The following is a 27,919-nucleotide window of genomic DNA, read 5'->3' as shown; positions in this document are numbered from 1 at the left end:
TCAGTCTTGTGAATTGTTCTGCAGAAGATGTTCAGCCTGTGAAAATAAAACACAGGTGTCAAATAACAATTTGAGCTAGCTAAGCTAATACTGACTCATCAAAGTCATAATATACTGCATGTTTAGTTTGGGGATTAGCCAGTGCGTCTAATTTAGAACAATAAAACTGTACCAAAAAGTCAACCGGATCATCTGGTTTGACCTTGCAGCACTCTACCATTGCCTCTGAGAGAGAGGGCATCACATATTTCATCAGATAGTTTCTCAGGGGGATAGATTGAGCTTCCAGAAGCTCGTGCTCCTGTTTCTTCACCTCTGACACATTCTGTTCCTTAGAAAGCAAAACGGGTAATTTTTACATGCTAAACAAGGGTGGGAAATTTGATCAGTATAACTCCATTCTATCCTAGGCAACCAAAACTGAAAATGTGTGAAAACAATCACAGTGATTTGTTTGATTTGTTGAATACACAGGCCACTGTATACTGTAAAGCAAATAATATTTAGATTGTTATATATATATATGTTTTGCAAGCAAAATGTCTGCCCGCCATGTGAATATGGATGCATGTAGTGTATCCATGCTTATGCTTACCCACTCCTCATACTGAGCAGCTAGTTGAGCCAGTGCAGCCCCATCCTGCTTCTTCTTCCTGGCAGCCTCCAGGGCCAGTCTCTGTTGCCTCTCCTCTTCCAGCCTTTGTCGCTCCATCTCCTGCTCTTGCGGGCCGGTGCCATAGTTTCTCGGACGCCCAACCACCTCTGTGATCTTCTTCATTACATCTGTGTACTCGGGGTCATCTGTATTAACCTCTGGGAGAAGACAAGTCCTATGTAACTAAGTGCCACACTTATCATCAGGTCCCTATACTTTTATACTACTTTAGTTACCCAAGCCATGCTGCTCAATACAACTATTGAGTTGGAACTTGGCAGTGCCCGGGATCAAACCCAGAACGTTTCTATTCAAAGTCTGAGCTACCTGGAAAACATTATGAGTTTGTTCAGCTAACCCTTTCTCTTTACATTATGCATATTCTCTCTCTCTCCCTCTCTCTGAATGAATTAGTTTTTTCTTCAACATTTAGAGAAGCCATATATTATATTCTTTTCTTTATTTCTCCCAATTTAGTTGTTATCATTATGCCACTTATCTCCTCCAACATATTGTGTTGCCACAGCTATTTCACCCTGCTGGTTTACCTGTCTTAACCGTCCCCATACATTGTTGTGTTGCTTTTGTGTTGATAAAGATCCTAATTTTACAACTGAGATAAAGAGTATTCTTTTCATCCTTTCAGTTATTTATACTCTTATGTGCAAACAACCTCATTCAAACTTTTGCACATCATAGTCTGTAAACACTAAACAGCTAGGTAAGGAGTTGAACGCCAGCAGTACCAATGTGCTCTGGGTGGATCTCCATCTCATCAAAGTAGTCCAAAACTGTTTCGTCAGCGACACCGACTCTTCTGTATTTGTCTAGGCGGGCGACGAATTCCACCTGGGTGTAACGCATCTTCTCTGCCACGATCTGTGTAAAACCTTGAGCTCTTTCCATGAGAAAGTTGTCTGATGCCTCAAGGCAAAAAACAAATTCTGCAAAACATAGGCAAAGAAAGAATGAGAAATGTTTCCCTAGAGAGTGTGTGTGTGTGTGTGTGTGTGTGTGTGTGTGTGTGTGTGTGTGTGTGTGTGTGTGTGTGTGTGTGTGTGTGTGTGTGTGTGTGTGTGTGTGTGTGTGTGTGTGTGTGTGTGTGTGTGTGTGTGTGTGTGTGTGTGTGTGTGAGAGAGAGAGATAGAAGGGCTATATCAACCTGGAGTGATTCTCCTGTTATACATGGGTATTTTAGGGTTGTAATCCTCACTCTCCGTGTCTTCATCTGCATTGAACACCAAATGAAACACTTTAAAATGAAAAATGTGCATCATTATTTACAAAGCAATTACACAAAACCATGTGGAACTCACCAGAGAAAATGGACTTGGCTTGCTCATAAGTCTTTGGGAAGCCATCAAGAATGAATCCTTGGTTCTTACATGGAGCTGAATTCAGTTTATCTTGCAAAATGTGGAACGCAAGTGGATCAGCAAGCCGACCTATGGGACCGAAATATAGATTTCTTATTTATTTCATAAAACAAAACAACAATTGTTTCTTTCAATTCAGCCATTGTGCCAAATAATCGTCCACAAACATTTCTGTGTTGGGTCACTGCCGTTGTACCTTACTGGCTCACCTGCCAGTGAGGAGCTCCCACTGTGACCATGTAACCTACTTCTCCCATTAAACATCCCCTGCTGACAAGTGCCGCCCCAGCCCTTCTAGGAGTCGCTAGCACAGCAACAAAGACTGCCCTCCACACCTGGCTTCCTTCCCTAAACACGGCCAATTGGGTTTGTATAGACATCCGAGCCAGAGATGCATGATACTGGATTTAAATCTAAACTCTGTGGTGGTGGACAGGTACTTTATCCCTGCCGAGCACCCCCAAAAGTATTGATTTCAATAATGGCAAACTTAAGCGCCTCCGATTTCTGTAACTAATTGCTACTGTATTTGGCTCACCTCCATTCTTTGCCATACTGTCACGAATAGTTTCCAGTTGATCTTGTGCAACAGTCACTGATTCCTCATCGTCATATTCAACGTCACCACCTTTCATGGTTTCTTCCTGAAGCATATGCCATGTATGATAAGTTGGTCTGTCATTTAATATAATATTTCTGTACCAGATATAGCATGAGGAAATGTCCACAAGATGGAAGTACATATTGGAATTTGTATTAAAGTGTATTTGAACTTTGAAGCCTATATGACATATTATTAGCCTACTTAAAAATACAATCAAGTACACAAAAAAGATTTTGAACTTACTGACCAGTTGTGTGATCCTTTCTTCGATTATTTCCTTGAGTTTGATGTGGTGAACTTGATAATACTTGCAGAGCTTCTCTGCAACAGTGGTTTTGCCCACCGCAGGAGGCCCACTGAGGCACATTCTGATTGGCTACAGAAACGAATCATTACACTAGACATCTAGTTTGTGACTTGTGACACGTTTAATTTTATTTAATTAAAAAAAATATATATATATATCAGTAATTAAATACGTTTGGAGTTTAGGATTTCAATAACTAAACTCGTTCCAGTAGCATTCCAATTGTCTTTTCCTGACTGAAGAATTGAACACTCACAAGTAGCTCCCTGGAGTCTTTGTATTCCTTCACAATGTGATTCATATTTTCTACCATTCCAGCTTCATATTTCCAGGGAAAGTTGAAAGAGTTTTTCAGGACAACAGTCTCCAGGTGAAGGTTGATGCTTAGGTACTCCAACTCATCCTCCTGGAATGTGTGAGATAAACTTTGAATACCACTACTACATTATTTGATTAAATACAAGAAAGTAAATGGAAAATGAAGATATCTTCATTAGTGCCAAGGAAAATGCCACTCAATAAATTAAGCTATTCTTATGGATAGTCCAATAAATAGATTGAGGCTCAGAACTGTCACAGAATGTAGTGTTAACATACAATGTTGGATGCTACTATGTGAGATGAATGCAAAATCACATACCGTACCTTCAAATCCTTCATGAACCGAGCTTCCGCTTCAGGTACTTTATTGATTTTGCCTGGTCCAAGTACAGCACTTAACACCTCAAGAGGCAAAATTCACAAAACAAATGAACGAATGTTTTTTTTACCTTCATGTTATTTATTTGTATCAGCCTAATCACTAGTGTGTGCATCTGCAACCTTTTCAGGCTGTGACCCCCAAAAGTAATCATATTTGAACTGGGATCCCCACCCTGACAAGTACATGGAATGTAGGAGTTGAGGCATTACATTTTGTTTGACAACTGACAAATATTGTGAAAATGGCAGATATACAAGCTTACACACCCAAATACCCAAAGGTTTAAAAACTCTGTCCTATGGTGTTACCTTCACAGTGTCCTCTAAGGTATTTTTAGAGTCATCCACAGCGAGGATGTACTGTGACTTAGGCCTGAGATCGATCACATTCTGGATCACCCTGAGGGAGCAAGAGATATTCAGTTCAATACTATCCCACTGAACATTATGAACTGCGGGTAGATTTGGAGACCAGACATTATCAACATCACCCTCCAAGGTCGTATACGTGAATCATGGGAATGTAATCTGTGCCCAATCCGAATACAGGAACTTTGGGAATCTGCATTGACCAAGCTGTCTAGGGGAAAATACAAATAAAAGTAGTAAATAAATGACAAATAGTTCATTGATACACTAGCTTATTTACTGTATATACAAATCATATGGTCTAATTTTACCTTGAAAAAATAGTGAAACAGGCTCTCTCCTTTCCCATACTGAAGACCACCAGCTACAACATAACCAGTAAACTTAGATCTTTTCTGTGAGGAAAGAATAGCAATGATAGAAATAGAATCAATAAGATTCTGGCTTCAGTTCCAGGCTGCATAAAGTTAGTATCCAAACACTGCTCATGCATCTTCTTGGGACAGTTCTGCAACTTACAGCTTTACCCAGTTTGAGTACAAGTTTCTCCAGATTGCAGTGGTTTTTGAAGTTAGGATGGGGCCTTCTCCTCCTGTAATCATCATCTGTCAGAACATCATCCTGAAGAGGAAATGTAATTGCAATGGTTGTGATTTATGTACAATGCAAAAGTATAAAGTACAGTTTAGCTATTATTATTATTATTATTATTATTATTATTTTAAGCCTTACCAGGTCCCTTGGCTTTGTCAATGCCCAAGTCATTACTGTGGAGACCAGAATGAATATTTTCTGAGACCTGAAACGATCCATCTCAGCATGAAGAGCTATTAGAAAGAAAGAAAGAAAAAGAAAGAAAGAAAGAAAGACTTATTTTACACAAGGTGTGAGTATGAAAGGTTTGCCGTTTGCACTAGGCCTACTTGCTTTTTTATTTTCTATTGTGAACATTCTGAATCTGAACAATTGTAAGTATAGGCCTATAGGCTAGCCTACTGTTGTTAAAAAGCGTCTATGTCTACTAATAGGCGAAAACAACAGCGCCTTCTGCTGTGTGTTACCTCCATGGTTTCCTACTTTCCTTATAGCTCGGAATCTGTTCTTGAGAGATTAGTGCCTTACCAGTTACAGCCCAGGTCGCCTCTTCAATTTGCTCTTCAGTCGCATGTTCAGAGATATTATACACCACTGCATCACATTCCACAAGGCGCTCAAGTAACTGCTCACGGTCTGCCGACTGCAAAATGAGCAAATTATGGTATCGTGTTTGTTTGCATATTGGTTGGAAATAAATTATGTTTGTATATTTGCATATTCCATATTGCATTAATTGCACTCACTAAATACTGTTCTCGAAGAAATCTGGCTGTTTCTTCGCTGAAAGAAGACACAGTTCCGACTATTTGAAAAGTCCCCTGATCATATGTGCGTTCTTCTCGGGGCGATACTGTGTTCTCTGCGTCACCATCCTCGGACAATTCTCCAGGTGTACATGTTGACAAAAACTGTTGGAATTTATATAAATTAATTAATAATTACACTGAACCTTGAACGCCATGTCAGCGGTCAAAATAAATACACATTATTTGACTTTACCTTTGCAATGTACTTGGAGGAATATGTGTCAACATTGCTGACAAAAACACGTTTATGAAGAAATTGTTCCCTGTCGTCCATCTTTACGGTTGCTACCGACTCGGTTGCTAAGAAAGATCAACGTCTACTTAGAACAGTGGTTCCCAAAGTGGGGTCCGGGGACCCCCAGGGGTCCTTGAGGGAGTTCCAGGGGGTCCCCAGCTAAATTATAGTTTGGAACCAAATAGACCCTTATGGGTCTGTACTCTGTAGGCCTACAAATCGAACCAAATGGACCCGTTCTCAGAGTTAAATTAACATTGATTTTACAATATACATTGAGGTCTCAAGAGATAGAAATGCCATTAAATGGGGCTCTGTAGACTAATATGCATGGGGTCAGGTTGAGAATCATTGCTAGAGCCATATCTTCCCTTATGGGGGTCCCTGGCATATATTTTCAAAAGGGGGTCCGCGGGCTAATTACAGTGTCAATTTGGGGGTCCTTCAAGGACTCCTTGACATGCAAAAGTTTGGGAACAGCTGCTCTAGTCTATAGAACCTACCATAGAAGTGACACACAATGTGGTGAACGCAAGAGAATTAATGCAGAGCACTTTTGAGTACCAAATCTAGTAACATATTATTTAGCCTATAGTTTAATTAATGTATTAAAGTATAATTATTTTATATAGGATAGGCGTATTAGGATACATATATATATATATATATATATATATATATATATATATATATACATGTATATATATGGCACCATCTTATAATGATGTAGGCTAATTTTATATAAAATTTGCCTACATCATTATAAGATGGTGCCATGATTTTTGTCTACTAATTCTCAGAGGAGAAACTTAAAGCCCTCCCCCTCCATGTAGCTCATAGCACATAGGACGTCATCACTGTCTATGATGTCATTATTTGTATAAATTCCCCAAATCTCTGTGAGTGTTTCTTTAACACCAGTAATTATGTTGAAAAGGTTTCTCCTAATCTTTATTCTGGTTATAGCCAGCAGTTGGTCTGTACACAGGTTGTGGGCAGCGAGCAGGGCTGGCATCGTCGAAGAAGAGGTTGTCCTGGTGCTGAAGACAAGTAACTTTGATGCAGCGCTGAAAGCTCATCCCAACATTCTGGTGGAATTCTATGCCCCATGGTGTGGTCACTGCAAACGTCTGGCCCCGGAGTACGCCAAGGCGGCCAGCATGCTGAGGGAAGAAGGTTCTGAGATCCGCCTGGGAAAGGTGGATGCCACAGAAGAAAAGGAGCTGGCCAAGGAATATGGAGTCCGGGGATTTCCCACTATTAAATTCTTTAAGGGCGGAGAAAGGGAGTCACCCAAACAGTACTCTGCTGGTAGGAAGGCTGATGACATCATTAATTGGCTTAAAGGACAATATTGATCCCAAATGACTTGCCATGGGGTCTATTTTGCAGAATTGCCCCTGTTGTCCAGTTTCCCCCACAGACCCCTGCAGCCCTCATAGCATAAAGCCAAGTCATTGCAACTCAATGAGTTGCATGGTGCAGTTTACCTTAAACACAGTTGTCCCTTTGCCTTTGGTGTGGTTTGCGCTGATTAGACAGGTACTATGATAGGAGTTTTTTTAAGTGATATTTCTATGTGGCCACACCCATCAGTTCATTAAGTATCCCTGGTTTTCAGGTGGGTGGTGATGCACCTGAACTGAACCCACAGCTGTTGTATGATAAAGGGGGAGGGGTTGGGGTGGGGATGATATTGTGACGTCACTAACGTGGTGTATTTCGATTGGGCCTTTTGACTCGAAGGCTTTCAGCTTTCAGGAAGAAACCAAAAATACACTGGGAAGACACTTCAATATTCTAACCACACCTGGGATCTATTAGAGTAATGTTAACATAGACACATACAAAACAGAAAAACCTTTAATTTCCGGGGCTGCCCGGAGTGATGTAGAAACGAGTGCTTCGCCACTGAACTATAGGCCTATACCAACCGGCTTTACTCTGCTTCTCTTCTGCCTGTCTGTTTTTATTTGTCCAAATATGGGCAAATTATGTCATAAAATATGATTTCATAAGCCAAATATGGAGTTACACAGGCTCCTGACTTAGCCTCTGGTCCTAAAGGTCAGAAAGCTTGACATACTTAGCAACAGTAACTACGGGGCTGAGCTCATACGTCATAGGTCTATAGCATATTTAAGGTCTATGAAGGCCCATCCTGTATCATTTCTCAAGCGGTGAACTTGTTAGTTAGATATAACCATTATTTCTCAAGTGATTCATTCATTCAACTAGTTATCCGTACCAGAGAAGCAGAAGAAAAGGCTAAGATGACAGATAAGAAGCAGCCTGTGGATCTGGGATTAGAGGAGGATGATGAGTTTGATGAATTCCCAGTAGAGGATTGGACAGGGCTGGACGAAGACGAAGACGCTCATGTGTGGGAGGATAACTGGGATGATGACAATGTAGAGGATGACTTCTCAAGTCAACTCAGAGCAGAGCTGGAAAAACAGGGTTTCAAGATGGAGACAGGGTCTTCCTAAGACCAAGGGGTCAAGCCAATCAAGAAGAAGAGGGTCTAGCTATATGTGCTGTGTCTGCATCTAATCATGCAAAACAACAGACCATAATTTCTCAACAATTCTGTTTCCACATTTTGTGAAGTCATCTGGAAATGAGCCAGTGTGCTCACACAGAGTAACTGTGGATTATGAGGCTAGACAGCTAGAAGATATATTGCCTCTGTGCCTACATTTGCTGGTCATATTTCGTGCAGGAGATGAACATTCCAGACAACTGAAAATCATAAAACACCTCCACTCTGTGCTTGGGACTTGATGACACTGGCCCCCATTGGTAGGAATGTCACCAGGTCAAGCAACCTGTCACATTCAATAGAAGCTTTCATGGCATGACCTATAATAGGCCTATATCTGCTTCCTTTGCCATTTTGTCTGTAGCTCACTACAGGGCAAAAAGGGATATCTTTTTTTTTATGCCTACTGCAATAGGCCTCTTTTTTCCCCCTTTTTAAACGGTGTGACTCCTGAAAGGGCCATAGCTGAGTCATTCTAATCTAGGCCATTCCAGCAATGTGTCGATGGGTGTCCCTGAGCGAGACTATAAACATCTTAAACCCAGGGCGGTCCAGGAGGGGAAATCAAAAATATTAAGACCAGGGGCAGCGGTGGCCGAACGGTTTGCGGAGCGGTCTTGATATCGGAAGGTCGCTAGTTCGTATCCCCGGACCGGCACGTTAAAATTACCACCGTTGAAGTGCCCTTGAGCAAGGCATTGAACCCCTACCATGAAATGTTCTATGAGCAGGGCCTGGCTGTAAACAAGACAAGTTCCTATAGAGCTTAGTCCAGTTACCCTGGGTAAACATGGTAACTTTGCTTTGCTTACCTTGACCAGCCCCATTTACCCGCTGAGAGCTGTTCATGAGGTGGACAGCCTCACCCCAAGCACCGTAGAATGACTGCTCACTGCTCCTGGTGACTATAGGATAAGTTAATGATTAGTATGAATTGCAAGTCTGTGCATATACTGTATATACATGTACGTAGATATATAGTGACAAAAAACACCCCGAGACTAAATTATTAGTGTAGTTGCCGATAGGCAAACAGACTATTATTGGTCTTTTTGTTTGCTCCTCTGATTGCACGACAATTACACACCCTACCTAATTGAATTAAGGCACCTTTTTGGCCTCATGATTGGACAATATACAGTGACATCACAATATGTGAAATATTGTGTATATTATATATATATATATATATATATATAGGCAACCAGAGTTACACATCCCTAGGATTGCATCTTCCTAGTTTGCATTATTACCATGTGACACATGTGAGACAAACACTGATCACCTCCTTTGACTTACTGTGCATGCTTTAACCCTGACTTATTGCATCACCTTGAATTTAAAATAATGAAACTATGGTCATTAAGTGATGCTATAAAGAGAAACAAAAAACATTAAACTATTTACATTCTGTACTTATTTTTTACAGGAACTAAAAAGGTACTTTATTACTGGACGCCAGGTGGCAGTGTATCCTACACCAGGGCCGTAGCTGACCATTTGGTTGCCCTACTCTTAGGATATTTGTGCTGCCCCCCCTCCTGACGAGAGCACTGCTATTCCTCATATTTTTCACTCTTTGTGAGGATGCACACACGGCCGCTCATTATTAAGCGGCGGAGCCACAGAGAAATGTGTTCTTTTGAGAGTCAGCTTGGCACTTTTTGGCACTGTTGCCCCCCTCGGCGTGTTGCCCTACTCGCAGTGCGTATAGGTAGCGACGGCACTGTCCTACACTAAGGTTTTGAGGTAAGGTGATAGATTAGGAGGAGCGCTTTAGGTGCATGTGAAAAGATACTAGAATGACATTGATTCCAAGGCACTGAATAGGGTTGTATACTTTATTATAAATCATTTACATTACAATGCAACAAATTAACGATTTCTGAATCCATCCAAACATCTCTTTAACCGGGAGGGGTCAGGGAATTAGCTGATCTGAAAGGTTTGCGCCGGCAGTCTGCCGTGTGGAGGTGGGGCCAGAGAGAACGAAACTGTCATACTGTGGCATACAGGTGGAGGTGGGCATGAGGTCGATTACTACCCCAACACCAAAACAAACATGCAGATCCATGCACACACATTTATACACAGAGATCGTAACTAGCCTTCAAGTATGAAGCCCAAATTAGCCATAAAGAAGCAGCAGTAGTAGTCATCCACAATATCAGTCTCCTCTTCAGCCCGGCCTGGCTTCCAGTCAAGAGGTGGAAGAGCAGAGATGAAGTGAGATCAGAAGTGCGGACTGGATGACATGTAGGGCAAAGTGGAGTCCTCTCCACTCACATTCTGAGACACCAACGGTCCTCAAAAGTTTGTTTATTTCTCCCCCGCCCCCAACTCTCCCTTCTGAGGGAGTCTATCAGGCCAGCGGATGTGACCCCCTCCTCCATACTTCAACATATTTCTTCACTGCCTCATGAAGGCTTTGCATTGTTAATGGTCCGCTTTTGTAGAGGGGGGTCCTTTAAGTGGCTTGATGGAGGCTTTGCACATACCTGACTAGAACACAAACAACCACACACAAACATACTGTATCCGATCAGTCTTTCTGGTCGGATAGGTTAAGCTGGGGGAGACGTAGCTCACCCTCAGTGTTATGCAGCCAAAAAATGAAGGAAAAAAAAATGTCTCAGCTGCTTAAAGTAGTCTGGGATATATTCTTAAGTCTTTATGCTGCCCTTCAGCATGTTTTCACAGAAATACATTTTGTTTTAATTATTCATAAATAAAAAATGCTTTATAAATCATCTATAAACCTAAAGCGCTCTAGAAATTCACATAAATCTATAACCCGGAATTTAAAGAGCACAGGCGAAATTTGCAGTAGAAAAGAGAGAGAGAGAAGAGAGAGACAGAAGAGAGAGACAGAGAGAGAAGACCTCTGTGTCCAACCCTGACAAAAATATGTTGGTAGAAAAAGAAAACAACTATAAAATGACAAGCGGATTGATAAAAAGTTTGCCCAAAAACAAGTGAAAAAAAGAGACGTCCTTTGTTTTTGTTTGCGAGTCTTGCTTATTTTGACTCGACGAAGGCAGCCTCGGATTGGGTCGGTGTGTGTATGGAACAGGAAGTGTGTATAAGAACATGTGTGTGTGTGTGTGTGTGTGTGTGCGTGCGTGTGTGCGAGCAATGAGCATCTGTACTCTTAGAATCATGCTGGTGGCGTCCACAGCTCCTGTGCCCAGGTCTTGATGGCAACTGTGGTGTCTTGAAGGAGGTGCCATGTGGTGCTGGTGAAGTTCACAGCGTGGCTCTGTAGACACGACACGGATACTTCCCCACTGCAACACATACACACAGAGGTCACATGACACATTCAAAGACGCATATCAAAAGATAGATGCACTAAAAAATAGGGCAGATACTGTAAATCAGCACGTTGTGCTTGGCAACAAAATGAAAGTGACCAGAAGAAGTAGGTCGGGTGTATCTTATTGTCGGTATCAGCCGGTAACACGCAGGAGTCTGTCCCCGTAACAATGTGCTAGCGGCTAGACCCATGGGAGATGCTGAGGTGGAGTGCCACAGCTCCCAGTACTTCCCCCACAACTTTCCGCACCCGAGCCGTGCTACTCATATGCTGAGTTGGCGGTGCCCGGGATCGAACCAACGAACTTGTGGTCCAAAGGCGAGAGCTCTACCGACTGAGCTACCCAGACACAAATTTATTTACCCGGACCAATTTATTTTATTTCGATTGACAGAAGGCGATGGTTTTTGTGTACTGACTTGCAGGAGTCCTGTAGGCTGCTCCACGCCCGCTGTAGAAGTTCAGACGTGTAGGCCAGCGCAGGCAGTACGTAGTTATCACGGAGGAGGATCAACAGCTCCTTCAGGTACTCCAGCACCTGCCACACACTGTCTGGAGTGTTGGTGTTCACCTGCGGGGGAGGTACGCAAACACATTAACGGAAAATACTGTATTTTCATGACACTTTCATCTTGGTATCCCCATTTTGAGCATGTCATGCTTAAAAATGAATAAATTCCACACACACACACACACACACACACACACACGCACACAGATTCTGAAAAGTTCTATACAAGCTTGTAGATCTGCTATTTTCAATGAGTGGTGCAACACAGCTACAGGTATGCGTGTCCCTGGCTGCCTGGTTGTGTCCCTGGCTGTGTCCGAGCACGAAAATAGCGTTTGGTTGGTTTTCACAACCAAGTGTCACTGTTGCGCAGCCTAACACACACTCCCCTGGGGACCCCCACACGGTAACTGTCATTTCTCAACCATTACGGACATGGGGCGCCCCCCATGGCACGTTCCAGTGGGCCTGGATGTTCCGGGGACCCCCCCACAGTAACTGTCATTTCTCAAACGTTTCGGACGCTGGGCGGCTCACCGGGCCGGCACCCTGGAATTTCCGGAGACCCCTCGGGACCCCCACACGGAATTGCACCACTCACTTCACACCGGTGTGATTTTTTTTAATTGATATAGCATTTCTCACAGAGAGTGCTTTACATAGTACATACAATGGTTAAGGTGAACATTGACACCAATATGAGGTGGAGATTGGTGTGACATGGTTGTTATTTGTTACATGCTAGCAAAATGCAACCTGTGCACACATCCTTACCCATTCTATGAACAGAGGTGTGTTTTCTCTGACCCAGAGGATGAGCTGGGTGCTTTGTTCGGAGACGAAGATGGCAGCGGCCTTGGTCTTTTCTATACCCTGCTCCATGACCGGGCCCATCACACGGACACATTCAGAGTAGTAGTAAGGAGTGTTTGTCTCCAACCAGCTGTGAGGACAGCACACACACATATTTAAACACATTTAAAATGCTTAATTTTGAAGCAGACAGTCTGACAGGAAAGAACATTGAATCTTAAGTTGAGAACTCCAATAAGTCTGTTCAGTACCTAAATCCTTGTTTGGAGTAGAGGGTCACCTTGCTCCAAGCCTGCAGGGACACAGCTGTCACTCCTGAACTGTGCAGATACCCGGCTGTGGTGGAATCTGGAACAAACATGCACATGTCACTCAGCAACACACCAACCCACCACAGAGTGCAAGACAACATCACAGCACCCAGAGGAAATTATTTGTCATTTCTCATGGCTTTTCTGCTTTATTGGCAAAGAGACAGCAAGACCGCAGACAGACAAGTTGGTGAAGGGTTATATGTCTAAATCTATTCTGAGAAACTATCGTAATATACAACAAACATTCATGACTTACAAGCAAATGTCTCACAAATGATGACAGGATACATTATATGCCTTCACACTCATTATTTTGTCGATTTCTGATACCTATGACGACTCCTTGCCAGTGCCACTAGTATTCGATCTAGATAGACCCCTCGGGATTCCGTAATTATGAAATTTACGGCCGATTTCTTGTCCGTCAACAGAATACAAGGCAGAAGGATGGAGATTTGTTGTACATCTACAAGCTCACAACGTATCTAATGAGACATGTTCTAAGCTTATAGATCCTGTTGGGTAATACGATGAGCAAGCAGAACCCATACAGACCTGTGAAGGAGCCATGAGACCTGACATCATGAGCAATGAAACCTGCGGCGAACACCAGTACAGCCATGAGCAGCCTGGACCAGGGGAAGCCGAGACCACGCATTTTCACCTGAAGATTCTGGGAGAAAGAGATCAGGTAATTGATAAAAAGGTTCAATAACTGTACAATACAATATTCAGTCACCCAACCATCTAACTTAGCCTGCGTATTCACATAAGTCTGAAGACATTTATGGGGGTGAAATGTTGTGGCCCAGATATTGTTTTATACACAAAGCACTCGCCCTGACAGATACATCTGGAAAGTTGATGTCCATATAGCCTTTTGTTATACATACATCATGCCAACACTCGTTTTACATCATGTTTGACCCCATAACCAAGTCATATATTCAGCAGCTGATGAAACCCAGCACTGCTAGAAGAAAAGAAATAGCCAAATCATTCGCATACATAAGATGGTAAATCAGGGCGTCATCAATCATACAAACGGCTTTTGGTCAATAAATCATTCATGTACATTTGAAAGAATGCTGGTGAAAGTAGCTTCCCTCTTACTCCATTACCAACGGCAAAGGAGGCAGGAACTCTATTGCCCCATTTGACCTGCATACCCTGGTTGGCATACCAGTATTCCAGGATTCTTAGAATGCTGCACACACCCCCTTTTACTCAATTTCAACTTTTGGCGATCTACTCAGTCAATGGCCTTAGAGACATCAATAAAGCTAGAGCAGTTTAGTTTTCTTCAATTGTCACTGTAACACATGTAAAAGAAAAATGAGTAGAGGTACTTTAAATTAGGTACTTTATAAACAAAAAAATCACTCCCGTGTGAAGTGAGGGGCGCTAAAATTAAAGTCTAACTCATGTTGCTATGATTAGGTGATGTAAAACAAACAGTGACAAAATGAACATTACATTTTCTTTATTGTTAATGGCATTTAATGTTTGTGTCGGGGACAAGATGACGTAAATGTTCCCTTCATTGTTAATGGGGTTTTTAAAACGGACTAAAAACAAACATTAAACCTGTATATAGGAGGGGCTAGAGCCCCTCAAAATGCTAAATTATAAATCTAAATTACATAAGTTTATGCAAAGGCTAAACATATGTAATTTTATTTTTATTTAACCTTTATTTAACCAGTAAAAATCACATTGAGACTGAGTCTCTTTTACTTTTTTAAGTGGGAACTGGCCAAGAGGCAGAAATAAAAATTACACTTCAATACCACATCATCAATGTTACATTTTGAACCAGCAAATACAACATCCATAATACACCTTAAAGTACCTATGCATAAATACAACAAGTCACCTGTCCTACTTTTTTTTAGTAGCAGGGCAAAATACACCATATACACAATCTCCACGATCTGAGCCGATATAATAAATATAGGCATGAACATAGGCTAGTACATATCCATGTGCAAGTGTTGGATTGTACATCAAAGATGATCCTTTTGAAAGTTCTCAAGGGAACTTTCAAAGCCAATTTTAGTCTGGACTGTAGATCATTCCACGACCAAGGGCCAAAGAAGGCCAGACATTTTTTACCCCCCTCAGATTTGAATGCTGGTACTACACACCGCAGCCAAGCATTTGACCTGAGGTTTAGCCCGTTTTGGACCAGATCGAATTTAGATTTATAATTTAGCATTTAATGTAGGCGTAGCACTCTAATGTATACTCATAGCTTCATTGCACAGATAATCTACTGTTAGACAGATACTGTTCTTAGCTTGCTTATGCTTCTTGATTACTATTTCTATGTATTACCTTTTATTGTTCCTGCTTACTGTAAATCGCTCTGGATTAAGAGCGTCTGCTAAATGCCTAAATTATAAATTGTACATTTGTGGCCTACTGACACAAGAAATACGGTGCCGATTGGTTTAGCGATTTGTGTGATCATCTCCAGACACACAAACAGACATAAGTAAAATGACTTTCTTCTTATTTGCCATCAACTGAGGAGGCTGTGCCACTCTTGCCTTAGGAAGTGTCAGGACTTAATTTTGATTACCGTACACCATTTTTAATTTATGAAAAAAAGCTTGTACTGTCTTACATATATTTTGATACCCATTTAACTAAATGAATATGGCCTTGTTCCCCCAGCTGATGCAGGTCAAAGAACTGAATTCTGCACAATGATGTACGTGATTTTAATTTATAGGATTTTAACCGATTCCAATTTTATCAGATTTACATTTGAACCAGATTTGATAACAGATCTGACCCCAGTCTGTTGGATATGGCCATCTCTGTTTGTTAGGTCTTACTTGGCATAGGCTGTTGCACTCCTGGAGGTCCTGAGAGTCTACCGCATCTCTCATCTCCTCGTTGGTCACTCTGAATGACTGGATTGTTTCCTGAAGGTTCTTGCGCAACTAAAATATTCAAGAGGAAACACACCAGTCAAATACTATAATGAAGAATCTAAACTAAGAACACTGTCCTCATCTGCATTTTCCTCACAAAGCATCAGACCTCATAGCAGGGATCGTTAAGGAATCGTACCTTTGGTGGTAAAACATTCCAAGACTTATGTAGATGGTTCAACAGTAGGCTGCAACAGAGAAGGGAACATTAGAATGTAAGGATGTTTTATTCACTTATTACTTCATATACAAATTCCTGAGGTGAAAGTGCAGATTGTGAAATCATAATTACACTCGACATACTCAGTACAATCTAATTTAACTGAGAATGTAGAAAGAGATTAGTTGCAGACCCATTTTAATTCTCAGAGTTGTAGAAAAACCTTCACACACCTATTATATGAAAAAAGTTTAAAATCAGGTGCGTAGGGAGATCTATACGACCGGAACATTGCTTCACATTCAACTTAACTGTGCAAGTGGCAGTGTGCGGTTTTATCTTTTATTGTTGATATTCTGAGTCTCAACATTAACCACTCAAGATTTAGCGTGTGCATGCTCTCCCCATTTAGACAAATAAAGGTAATGCAATACTTTTTATTAAAAAACATTACAGCACAAACACTATTTTGTAATAGTAATGGTTGATATCTCAAATTTGAGTAAAACCATGCAAAGTTTAAAACATAATGAGTTAGCTATGGAAATGGTGTGACAGAGCACTTAAATAGTCATGTGGATCAATGAATGCTATAGCCCACCTGGACTGTGGTAAGTGTTTGGTGTACAGCTGCCTCCACACTCCCAGACTCTGAACATCCACACACAGACACTCGGTCATACTGGTGAGCAGCTAGAAGAATGAGGGGTGGACAGAGTGAAAGAGGATAAACATTATTAATTTCCTTTTACACTGATGGCAGAAACACTAACTATGCTGTCAGAAATACTTTAATAACTATAGCTTCAGATTGAGATAGTTGACATTATTTTGGTGATTCTTCCTACTTCCTCCTAGGCCCAGCCATAATATAACACTTTGAACACTTGATAGAGGATCAATTAGAATTAGTTTTCGCATTGATTCGCTGCTATATACATACATTTTATATAAACATGCTTCTCGATTATTCCATTAATCGTGAAGGTAATCTAATAATTGCTAATAAGATTGACAGTTGCAGCCCCATATTGTACACAAGAACACTACAGAACGACTGACAGACAGAGTCTTACCTCTCTCTTCATGTCGTCAGGGCAGTGTGGGGTTGCTCTGGACAGGAAGGAGGGTAGGTAGGTGTGTAACATGCTCTCAGGCTTGGCCCCGAATGCTAGAACTTTCAGCCGCGGGTACAGTCGTCTTAGCTGCTCCTGGAGACTACACACAAAACGAGAGAACGACTCACAGTGATTTACCTGAAATTACCCTAAAAGACTGGATTCCAGCCAAAAAAAAAGCAGTACAATGGTAACATCACTAGGATTCCGGGTTCCATGTTCCCCGGGTTCTAGAACCCTAATTTAAGCGGGGAACATAGAACCCGTGAACATAGGGATGACCTATGAACTATGCACCACAGACATCCTGCAGGACTCCACAAGAGGGTACGCTGGTGCTTTGAAGTTTTTACACAATTTGGCAACCTATTTTTTTAGTTAGTTAGTTGTTTATTTGTTTTCTCATGCCCCCCATGTAAAGCACATTTGAGTATTCATATAGGCACTTGCTGCACTTGTTTATCTGTTGGATTTGGTTAAGTAGCCTTTGATTTAAAAAATAAAAAACATAATGAAGTGACATTATTCCGGTAGAGTGTCTCAGCCCTGCGGTCGCTATCGCCTTTAAGGTGTCTTACTGGTTGTGGCAGCCAATGTATAGTGGGGGTGGGGAGGGGGCTGGGGTTACGAGACATGGCCAAAGCATTTCCGGGGGTCCCCAGCCAAGAAGGTTGAGAACCCCTGCACTAGGGGAAATGATGAGAACATGCAAACTCCACACAGAAAGGCCCTTTTGCAGACCCCACCCAGGGTATGGGTACAGACCCCCCCCCAGCACCCACAGCGTCCCCAGCAGGTATCGAACCCAGGACCTTCTAGCTGTGAGGCGACAGGGCTACAGACTGAGCCACCATGCGCCCCCAATAGTCAAACATTCCAATTAACAAGCTCACAACTCAACACGTTGCGGCACGTTGTGAGCGTGTAGATTATTATTTTGGATATATATGAGACCTACTCGTGAACAATACAAGTTGGGAAAAATGCAAATAGGGAATGCAAGCCCCACCCCGTAATGCAATTCCCGTTATACATGATATACATGTTACATGTTCCATAACATGAGAAAAACACTTAATCTTTAAGCATAATGTTATCAAATAACTATCATGTCTCAGTGTGCATCAGCATTGCTTTACCTTGGTGACAGTGCGTTCTTGGGCATGAAGGCGAAATCCAGCAGAGGGAAGAACTCCTTTGGTCCCATGATGCCAAATCCCTTCGTCAGGTTAGCATGAAGTCTAAAAAATTATAAACAGAATATCCGCCAAGTTTTCAATATTTTTCTTTTCCCTGAACATTTTCACCTATACTGCTAGGTTTAACACAGACACTTACAAGAGAAGCCTTTCCAGATATGAGATGGCATAGGATGACAGAGACTTCACTCCCAGTACAGGCAGCATGATACCCAGCCAAACTGAAACAAGAAAAAGTATTTTGTCAGAACAAACAAAACTCCATGACACTAGGTTAGTATTCTGCATTTCAAATTAGTACTGGTAGATGCAGTGCTGCTGTATGCCCATGCTTTCCTTTTGCATGTTTATTCATTATTTAAATTATCCAGTGAAACACAAACGGAGTAAAGTCAGCAAATATGCTGAATTATAGCTAATACTACCAGCGGGTGCAGGGTTAATGTGCGTAATAACAAGGAGTTTATTTTGTATAATGTAGTCTTCAGACTTCCCAACTGAGTCCAATTTTGACAACCCCCGCCCACCCCACCAGTCAATAATCAGATCTGTAGACCGACCGTCACCTGTGATCATATCTAAATACAAACCAGACCCGCCCCACTCGTCAAAATAATGGACCCGTTGTCCACCACGTTACCCGTTCGTATCACCACTCGCCATCTTTGACTTTATTTCATCCAATGCTGCATGTGGAGGGGGTGTGTGTCGTTGTCGTTGTGCTGCGGCAGTCTAAAGTTACATAAGTGACGTTGTTTAGGTGGAAACAGTGCTCTCTGATTTTCAAAATAAAGTGTTACCCACCCACCTTTAGTTCAGCATCACCCGTCCCATACACTTATAATAAAAGTATATTTTTCAACCGTTTTCAACCATGAAACGTGGATACCCGTTGCTGTACTACCCAATCCTTGGAAAGGAGATTGCAAATAGGAAACTTAATCTCAATCCCCATAATTTAATGCCATGTTAGAAATGGTTCCATATCTTCACTGAGCGCTTTTTTAAAGCAAGGGGAGTCCCTGTTGACATGTTAGTAACGTGGTGTGGGAGCAGCTGTTTGGCTACGTCAGGGGTGAATTTCATCAACCCGTTGACCCAGAACGCCCACCAGGAGCACTTTCACCACAAAGTGGTTGGGAAAGTGGAGGAGAGGGGAGCAATTGTTAGCAGTAAAAAGATGTATACGGTAAACACTAATATTTGTGAGTGTGTGTGAGAGAGAGAGAGAGAAACGAAAATAAAAGGAACAGCAATTGTACAAGAAGTCTGAATGAATTAAGGGATTTGTTTGATAATGTATGCATCACCTCGTAATCCTTGGCTGAGGTCATAAAATCCAGCCTGCCCCAGAGCCCACATAATGGTCAGACATTTTGCTGGACGATTCTGAACAGACCTCAACAATTCCAGATACTGCAGGGGATGATAGGGGAAGGATTTCAAACGGTTAGAGAGGTCACTGCAGAAGTGAAACACTGATAGCCATAAGATGATAATAAGCATAAGGACTGCAACTAACAATTATTTAGCTATGCGTCTTTCAATTTCTTTATTGATTACTTGATAAATCCATGTAATTATTTCCCACCCAAAAACGGATGATAATAAGGTTACGAAGTACTAGCAATCAAGTATTACTAGCTACCACAACTCATGAAGTTATAAATAGCATATTTTAGAAATGCAGACATGATACCATTACTCGAATCTAATCAATTTCTTTCTTTGATCAATGATACGATTTCTGGCTGAATAACCTCACAGGCACTGCAGATACTGGGAGGGCAGCAGTCAAGCCGGGCAGTGGAGCAGTACCGGATTCACATCAAAAAGCTACAACAAAACAAAACGTACCTCAGGCAGGCTTTGGGTGGCTATTCTGGGCTTGTCCTGTAGGATTGCCTGAATGCAAAGTCTGTAGCCATGCAGTGGCTCTGTGCATGAAGATAAAAGTAAAGGGAAGTGAAAGTTATGCGTATGTGATGTCACATTTTCACAGGTTATTTTTTTTGTTAATTTCTAGTGGCTCTCTGTGATCATTACAGGAGGAGAGGCAGTTTAAAGAGATCATATCTGACAAACGTCATGGACCACATTCGAACATAAGGCTTTTTTGTACCTAAATCCCCCTGCTTGTTTAAGTGCTTGTTTGAGAGGGGACACAACAGTCTATAAACACAACACGAGATATCCGCCTAAATAACTGAATGTGGCTAGAGTGCTCCATCTTCTGGTCTGTGGAATGTAAAATAAGAGCACTGTTTACCTATAATATGCTGTTTTCACTGTTGCTACATTTACAAAGTGTGAACCCATAGTCATAGCTATGTAAGTATTTGGCATACAAATTGAGGTATGCCATTTTTTTTCGCACAGCCCAGAGAGTAAATAAAATAAGTGTTTTACCGTATATTTTATAACGGGCAGTTTACTTTGCGAGCAAGTGGGCATGAACTTTTGGCAAGTAGAACATGACCTGTACTTGCCCAACGGGCTAGGAACAAAATGAAAAGGAAAATACATGATCACGTGACTGGACTGTAAATCTCACACCGGAGGTTCGATGAAATACATGGCAGTGGATGGAGCCGGCTAATAACCAGGGGTTATTGTCTGCTGTGTTGCCGGTGTAATTTTAGAGGTAAGGTCACTTGCAAAACGGCAATGTGGACGGTCGGTTGAGAAGAAAATAAAATCTGATTTGAATCAGATTTGAGTTGATGTGACAGCGGTCTAAATGGAACCTAGTGTCAACCCCTGACAAAGCCACAAAAGCCAAACATTTATACCCCAAATATAATCAATCCCATCTACCTGTTCTGTCCAGCTCCCTGAGCATGGTGTACACACAGTGGTCAAAGAAGTCTGGCAGTGTGTCGCTGCATCGTCCAATGAGGCCCTTGATAACACTTCTTAACTCTTTTCCTGTAAGGCAGTATGGGTAGTCTGGGAACAAAATACAGGAGAATAAGATACAGTAGATGGTAGTATTGACATGCAGCTTATATCATATTTGACTGGACTGCAGTGCATACATGATCGGGGGGTGAGTGTAGCAGTGTTTGGCATTAGTCTAGTGTCCCTTCCTATAGTTCTGTCCCTACCCGGATTAGAATCCTGGGTGTTACATTACATACACTTTGCAAGGATACACTAATTGTACAATGTTGATTGAAAGTGCTGTTGCAAAAACAAATGCATCGATAGGCTCAATAAAAAAACCTTGCTGACCATGAGCATAGCTGCTGAGTGTGGGCTCAGGGTCTGGGGCATTCAGCTTGTTGTTGAGGTATCCTGCCAGGTCTTTAACCCACACCGACGGGTTGTCTGGGAACAACGCCTGACTGCGCACCAATTGCTGCTTCAGCTCCCCGACATCCAGCTAAGAGAGGACATCCAGGGCCACAGGGGAAAATAAAAGATGAGACCGTAAGAGATGGTGAGGAAAGACAAAGCCATGTATTATGCAATGATGACACTGTGATCCAACATGTGATACTCTTCTGTCAAATTGCTTGCAGCATTATTGCTGTATGTGTCTTTTGTGAGTCTCTTGAGTGTGTCTGAGCATTTAAAAGCATTCAATAATAAAGAATGTCCACCTGCCTACCCTTTTACACTCAGAAATGCATAACGATACGGAAGTTAGTACTCTTTAACCGAATCTGTGCCAGAACAAGATAATCTCGTGAATAGCTATTGTATCCAACTGTGCCATTCACGAGATTTGATTAATAAGCAAAGTGCAAGAAGAAGAATGTTCAGCCGACCAACTCGGGGATTATATCTATCAGCTGACATTTATTCTGACATATAAATGACCCAACCTTTACGAAAGAAATCCTCAGCTATTCCTTTGAGAATTACTCACAGCTTTGAATGCCTCCTCCAGGTTCTTGTGAGGTGTGGGGGCGTGTGTGCCGGGGGAGACAGTCTTCTTGGCCGGCTTGTTTGACAGGGGCTTCTTCTGTTGAGGTTCGGCAGGCGGCGGTACCTGCTCCTTGTTCTGCTTTTTTGCCATCTTCTCAAAGCCTTCGTACACCGTCTCTGACGTGATCAGGGGTGCTGGAAAAACCAAACCAAACAAAATGAGTCAGTGGCAAAGAGACTATTGGCACAGGTCTATTGCCTTAATGCCTTGTAGCTTAAAGGCACAAGAGCTTTTTTCAGCTTTTTGTGGGCTTCTATAATCACTCTTTGTGATGATTTGCCCCCCCCACCCATGTCCTGAAAATTCATATTAACTCTGGCATTCCATGCCTCTCTCTCCTCCCCCTCTACTCTTTTCTGCCCTCCTTTCGTAAATGTTGTTGCCCAAGATAACACTTCAACACTTAACTGTTCACCGTCTTGTTACTGACTTACACTACTTACGGTTCAGGCCGTTTACTGGTGCAGTGCAGTCTATACACTCTCGCACATTTACAATTGACTGTTGATAGATGTACATATTCATCATCAATGCTGATATATACAGCATACAGTAAAGTATATATATGATATGATCATATTAATTCCCTGTTGATAGCCTGTTAACCCATTTAGACCCGAGACCAGATTCTACAAATGTCTTCTAAATCCTGACAGTGAAAACCCTATGTTTCTCTGTCAGTGGTGATCAACCTTTTTCATGTCAATTGTTGATTGTCATGTCTGGTTATTTCTTGACTCTTAACCTTTGGGCTTGGCAATACAAATGAATATCACAATTATTTCAAACTTGCCACAATTATGATTAAGCAAAATATCAGATCTGCAACAGATATTTTCACTATTTTTGTACACCATCATTGTACAAAGTAAAATACAAGGCTTCAGTGGTTAATCAGACTAATCGATTTAGACCATAAAATGTTTATTATAACTTTACGTTGTTTCGGTGATAAAAAGCATGATCAAGTAGGTTATTGGTTCTAAATATCAGTTTCAATAATATATGTTAATTGCCCTCCATGAATCAATAAAGGTTCATCTTATGTTAAAACAAGCCCAAATTGATTCAATCAATTAATTACCAGCTGCATTGGAATACGCTCAGGCTCTCCTTCAGTCTCTTGAGCAGGCCTCCAACTGTGTTGGTCTTTATCTCAACGAGACGAAAACTGAATAAGTAAATATATGCAAATCCAACAATAACCGCATTACTTAACAACACTCCTCTGAAACAGGTTGATGACTACAAGTATTTGGGTTCATATATATCTTCTTCCCAAAAGAAACTCAAAACTAGGAAAGGTATGGCCTGGTCAGCCTGCAATGCATAAGATCTGGTCATCCCAGCTTAGTAAGATGTTAAAAGTAAAAATATTTAGGATGACCGTTGAGCCGATTCTAAGGACCGGGAAGTCTGGCGTGTTATTGTGAAATCCACGATCTCGACCGCAGTCGAAAAATGATGATGATAACTGCCTCTGTGACAGTTACTCAGTTTCAGCGCAGTAATGTAGGTAGGAACCAACATTCTCTAAGGCGGAACTATTGTTTTCTGAGTCGTTCGTTTATGCCCGGACATATTTGCGGTGCATCAGCCAATGAGAAACCCAAGCCCCCACTACCTACTGGCGAAAAGAGGAACTGCAGCACTTTCGTGGAGGTGGACGGACGTTCATGACATCATGTGCGGGCGAGTGTGAGTTCCGGGCTTTGAGGTTGAGGCTGATGCTCCGGTTGGGTCTATATCCTTTGATTACTACTGGACTAGCTTGCACATCGATTATACTCAGCTTGCTATTGCATACTTGCATAGTCCACTCACAGTTGACAGTTTTTGTAATAGAGTTGTACTTGAAATTTACTGTAATTCTTCAAACTGTTAATAAATACTTCAATCAAAAAAAAGCTGGTAAAAGGAATACAGTTAAATCCACCACATGACTATAGTACAGACTTAAAAGCTGCAATCGATAACTTTGTGTGTGAAGTATGTTTACAACCAACACAACTGCGGTGGTTGGACGTGGTCTGGTCACCCAGCTCTTCTATTGAGACATTTAGAGTTGGTGGTTGGGTAGGACCACTACTGGTTGACAAGAGGTATTGCATTAAATTCAAATTGAATGTTTTGTCCCAAATTCCAGTGCTTGCACTGAGGGCCTAGGTTCAAATCCCAGGCAGTCATGGAAGTTTATGGATTGCAGCTTTAATACTGTTAAGCAGGAATTGAGGTCTCATGTACTGTAGCAACACCTATGACGTCACATGACTGAACACTCACTCCTGCAAGCTTGAGTAGGTCAGTGACAGTGACTAGCAGTTGTCCGCTGGTCATTCTATATGTTGCTCAGGGCTAAAGCTATATCTGGGAAGCGTGAGTGTTCAAAACAGAGTTTGTGACGCGTGTGGCATAGGGGGCTCTTGCATACACAGACTGACACCAACAAGACAAAACAATGTGGATCACACATTGTGTGCTCCAATTCAAGAATGGAATATATGGGATTTTAAAGCACCATCTCTATGGTTCTCAAGTTATTTTTCCCCATTTAAAGATGGTAGAGGAAAGTGAGGTTGTCGACTAGGCTTTAGCATAATGTGTATGCACAGTTGGACATGACTGTGTCACTTGCCTAAATAACATTTTCTGATGAAATCCTAAAGCACCATGACCATATAACAAAACAAATAACTCAATATGTGTTGTCCCAGAGCTGGAATATAGTATGCGTCAGTGTGATGGGTGTGATGGTGCATGCATGGCATGGCCTATTGTACGACACACTGATCAGTTCTCTAAGTTCACAATTTATATAGCAACAAATAACAATTTCTTTACAGCAAGCTAGAACTGTGGTTCACCTTGAGATTTTAAAGCCTCATCCCAGACACAGCATATTGATCAGAATACACACCGACACATAGCACTTTGGTACAACTAACTACTTTGCATGCTATACCGTATGTTTAGTGGTGAAACCTACAAAGTCAAAATAGAATCATCTCAAAAGGTGTTAGCAGGAGTGAAAAGTAGAACGCTATAACATGAATGCCTGTCATCCTCACTATACAAGGTTAAACTGTTCAAATATAAAAACAAATCTTACAATGATGTGAAGAGGTGGAAGCTTGAATACGTACTAAAGGGGTGTGTTTGTCCTGTTGGCATTGTGGTGATGGACTGCACTGTGTGCATGCGTGTATCTGTAATTTGAGTAGGTGTTCACCCAATGTGGCCCCCCAGCAGAGTAGCCTGGTATGGCTTCTCACACTAGCAGAAAACCTGGTAGAATGGCACACATGTATTATGTATTATAGAACGGACACATCCTTCACAATCATGTAGATTGTAGAACATTAAGAGCCATGCCAATACTTCATCCTCTTCCCATTGCTTTAGCCTGTTTTGCATCAGATGTTTTCAAAACAAATGACCGATCTGAATCTTTACAGTCAAGAGACTCTCACTTGTTTTTCTATTTTAATAGGCTAATCCACACAATGCTTTAAAAGCTCTGGTACAACATTAACAATCCATAAGAAATGTTTACTACTTGTACTTGCAGTTTGACAGAGACAAAGAACATCAACATGGCAGCATCAACATGCTGCCATGAGTTGGTTCAGTAGACAGTGACACAGCCAGTGTGTCCACTATCTTTTAACATGCATGTGCATGTCTTTAACAGTGGCTTCTACACAGTCAAAACTGTGAATTGAATTATATAATATTCAATCAGATATTACTATAGTTTTCCACTTTTAAAGTGTAATAAACACACAGCAGGCTATAGCAGCTTCAGCCTGAGAACGTACAGGGCAGGGACGTAAAGACCTGCGTCTCCCCAAATCTTATTTTTTGTGGTTGATATTTTTATAAGCGTTCTTTTTTCTGAATTCTAGTTGCAGCCTAAATATATTGCCTGAAATTAAAACGACACTGTCCTTAAGCTTCCAGACTATCACACGCAACTGTGCTCCCATATAGCCAAAAGTCGCATAGACTTTGGACCAACTGATTATCTGATAAAGGTGGTGCACAAACAAGTATCAGCCACAGAGATAGGTCTGATCATTATAATCATGAATTAGCTTTTTCCAGGTAATTATCTAGCTGGCAGCCCGTTTACATTACCAGATTTCTCTGACCAGTGAACACATTCTTGACTTGATTGCCATTTATTTTAATAATAGAGGATGTAAGCAATAACCCAAGCCACCTCACCCCATCATCATGTCAATGCATCTATGTGTGTCTCTCTCTCTCTCTCTCTCTCTCTTTCTTGCTGATGTACAATATACATACAAGTCGCTTTCACAGGCCCACTGAAAAACTGACAGCTGTCATTGTGCGTTTCTACGAAATTAGGGTATAGCTGCGTGCAATAATGTAGTTTAGTCCCAGTACAACTACAATAAGGCAAAATGTGACTGGAGCGGCACTAGAAATGGCTACAGTGATAGCTTCTGTCTTTGACATCTAACGTTATTGCTAACTGTGATGACGTTTCATTTGTTGACACATTGCTAGCAAACTCCACATGCTACTGACTAGCTAGGTATTGTTGCGGAGGGGGATTGTGACAGGAGACACTACTAGACACACTAAATGTTATATTTATTCAATTGGAGTTTCAATTAAAACACAGTATAACAACGTTACACTGTAATTAGCTCTGGTCCAGAGACTCCAGACCGTCCATGGTCAGATGTGAACCAGCTGGCAGTTAGCTAAGTGCATCAAGCTAGTGCGAGAGCGAGGAGGCTAACCGGGGCAATTTAAATGTATACTATACAATATAGCGTATTTATTTATTTTATTAAAGTGTCGACACAAATAAGTTAGTAGTTTGTTTCAGTTGAACATGACGTCGTTTTTGTTTTAGTCGAGCGACGAAGTTGAACGCTAAAAAAAAGGAAGCGTTGGTGCTAAAAGCAACGTCAAACATTTCCAGTTGCAATTTAGCCATTTGTAACTCAAAGAGTGTACATTACAAATAAAATCAAAATGAACCATTTGATGTTGATGAAATGTGTGTACTCTCAGGTTATTGATCTGGCATTATGTCTCCTTTAGTGTTGTAATGAATGAAGGGTCGGAAGGGGTGACGGGGGGCCGTTCCACCCATGACCATTAGCCTACTTACGTCGGGACAGTATGTTAGACTCGGTCAGGGCTTTCCTTCCTCCCCCACCGGACTTCTTGTCACCCGAAGGGGCTTTTCCTCCAGAGTTACTGCTCGGCTTCTTGTTGCCCTTGATCTTCACCACCTCCCATTTGCCCGTTGCTGCTGCCGCCGCCGCCGAGCCGCTATTATTAATATTCGAAGACATTTTTGTTCGTTTTTAAAGCCAAAAGGGGGAAGGGAATTAGTTATGAGTGAGTTCTTCCTCGCCTCCTAGCCTACAGTCCTCTG

General features: G+C 41.6%; 3 protein-coding genes across 3 annotated transcripts; 1 reads left to right on the top strand and 2 right to left on the bottom strand.

Annotated features, from left to right (window-relative positions):
- On the bottom strand, nt 1–5,690 carry LOC308334610 (adenylate kinase 7-like; the record flags this gene model as incomplete). The annotated part of the gene is made up of 18 exons (XM_080791412.1): nt 1–36; nt 173–331; nt 596–813; nt 1,402–1,599; nt 1,818–1,883; nt 1,972–2,100; nt 2,570–2,675; nt 2,883–3,011; nt 3,199–3,348; nt 3,588–3,665; nt 3,954–4,044; nt 4,136–4,224; nt 4,325–4,408; nt 4,533–4,634; nt 4,746–4,840; nt 5,136–5,250; nt 5,354–5,518; nt 5,610–5,690. 18 exons carry the CDS (start codon nt 5,688–5,690, stop codon nt 1–3), a joined length of 2,091 nt encoding a protein of 696 aa, XP_080647538.1.
- Nucleotides 5,691–7,924: 2,234 nt separating this feature from the next.
- On the top strand, nt 7,925–8,140 carry LOC308334609 (26S proteasome complex subunit SEM1-like; the record flags this gene model as incomplete). The annotated part of the gene is made up of 1 exon (XM_080791411.1): nt 7,925–8,140. One exon carries the CDS (start codon nt 7,925–7,927, stop codon nt 8,138–8,140), a length of 216 nt encoding a protein of 71 aa, XP_080647537.1.
- Nucleotides 8,141–10,020: 1,880 nt separating this feature from the next.
- On the bottom strand, nt 10,021–27,919 carry tmem214 (transmembrane protein 214). Its single transcript, XM_080791086.1, has 17 exons — nt 27,650–27,919; nt 22,441–22,634; nt 21,801–21,951; nt 21,384–21,515; nt 20,424–20,503; nt 19,877–19,982; nt 18,706–18,787; nt 18,507–18,608; nt 17,326–17,467; nt 16,851–16,942; nt 16,229–16,277; nt 15,991–16,098; nt 13,703–13,820; nt 13,085–13,181; nt 12,795–12,963; nt 11,929–12,080; nt 10,021–11,480 (listed from the first exon to the last, which is right to left on the bottom strand). The coding sequence occupies exons 1-17, from the start codon at nt 27,834–27,836 to the stop codon at nt 11,351–11,353; spliced, it is 2,091 nt and encodes a 696-aa protein (XP_080647212.1). The 5' UTR covers nt 27,837–27,919; the 3' UTR covers nt 10,021–11,350.

Source organism: Protomyctophum bolini, assembly GCF_963924005.1.
Source record: "Protomyctophum bolini genome assembly, chromosome: 19".
Lineage (NCBI taxonomy): Eukaryota > Metazoa > Chordata > Actinopteri > Myctophiformes > Myctophidae > Protomyctophum > Protomyctophum bolini.
The sequence above is the reverse complement of the archived record's forward strand: the minus strand, read 5'-3'. Positions and strand labels throughout refer to the sequence as shown.

Bases quoted from the DNA above. Each gene is read 5' to 3' on its own strand.
- tmem214 (XM_080791086.1), bottom strand. From the start codon at position 27,836: ATGTCTTCGAATATTAATAATAGCGGCTCGGCGGCGGCGGCAGCAGCA. The intron at 19,983-20,423 runs GTACGTTTTGTT...CATCCCCTGCAG, and splicing joins CCACCCAAAGCCTGCCTGAG to TATCTGGAATTGTTGAGGTC. The intron at 16,943-17,325 runs GTAAGACTCTGT...TCATTCTTCTAG, and splicing joins CTGACGACATGAAGAGAGAG to CTGCTCACCAGTATGACCGA.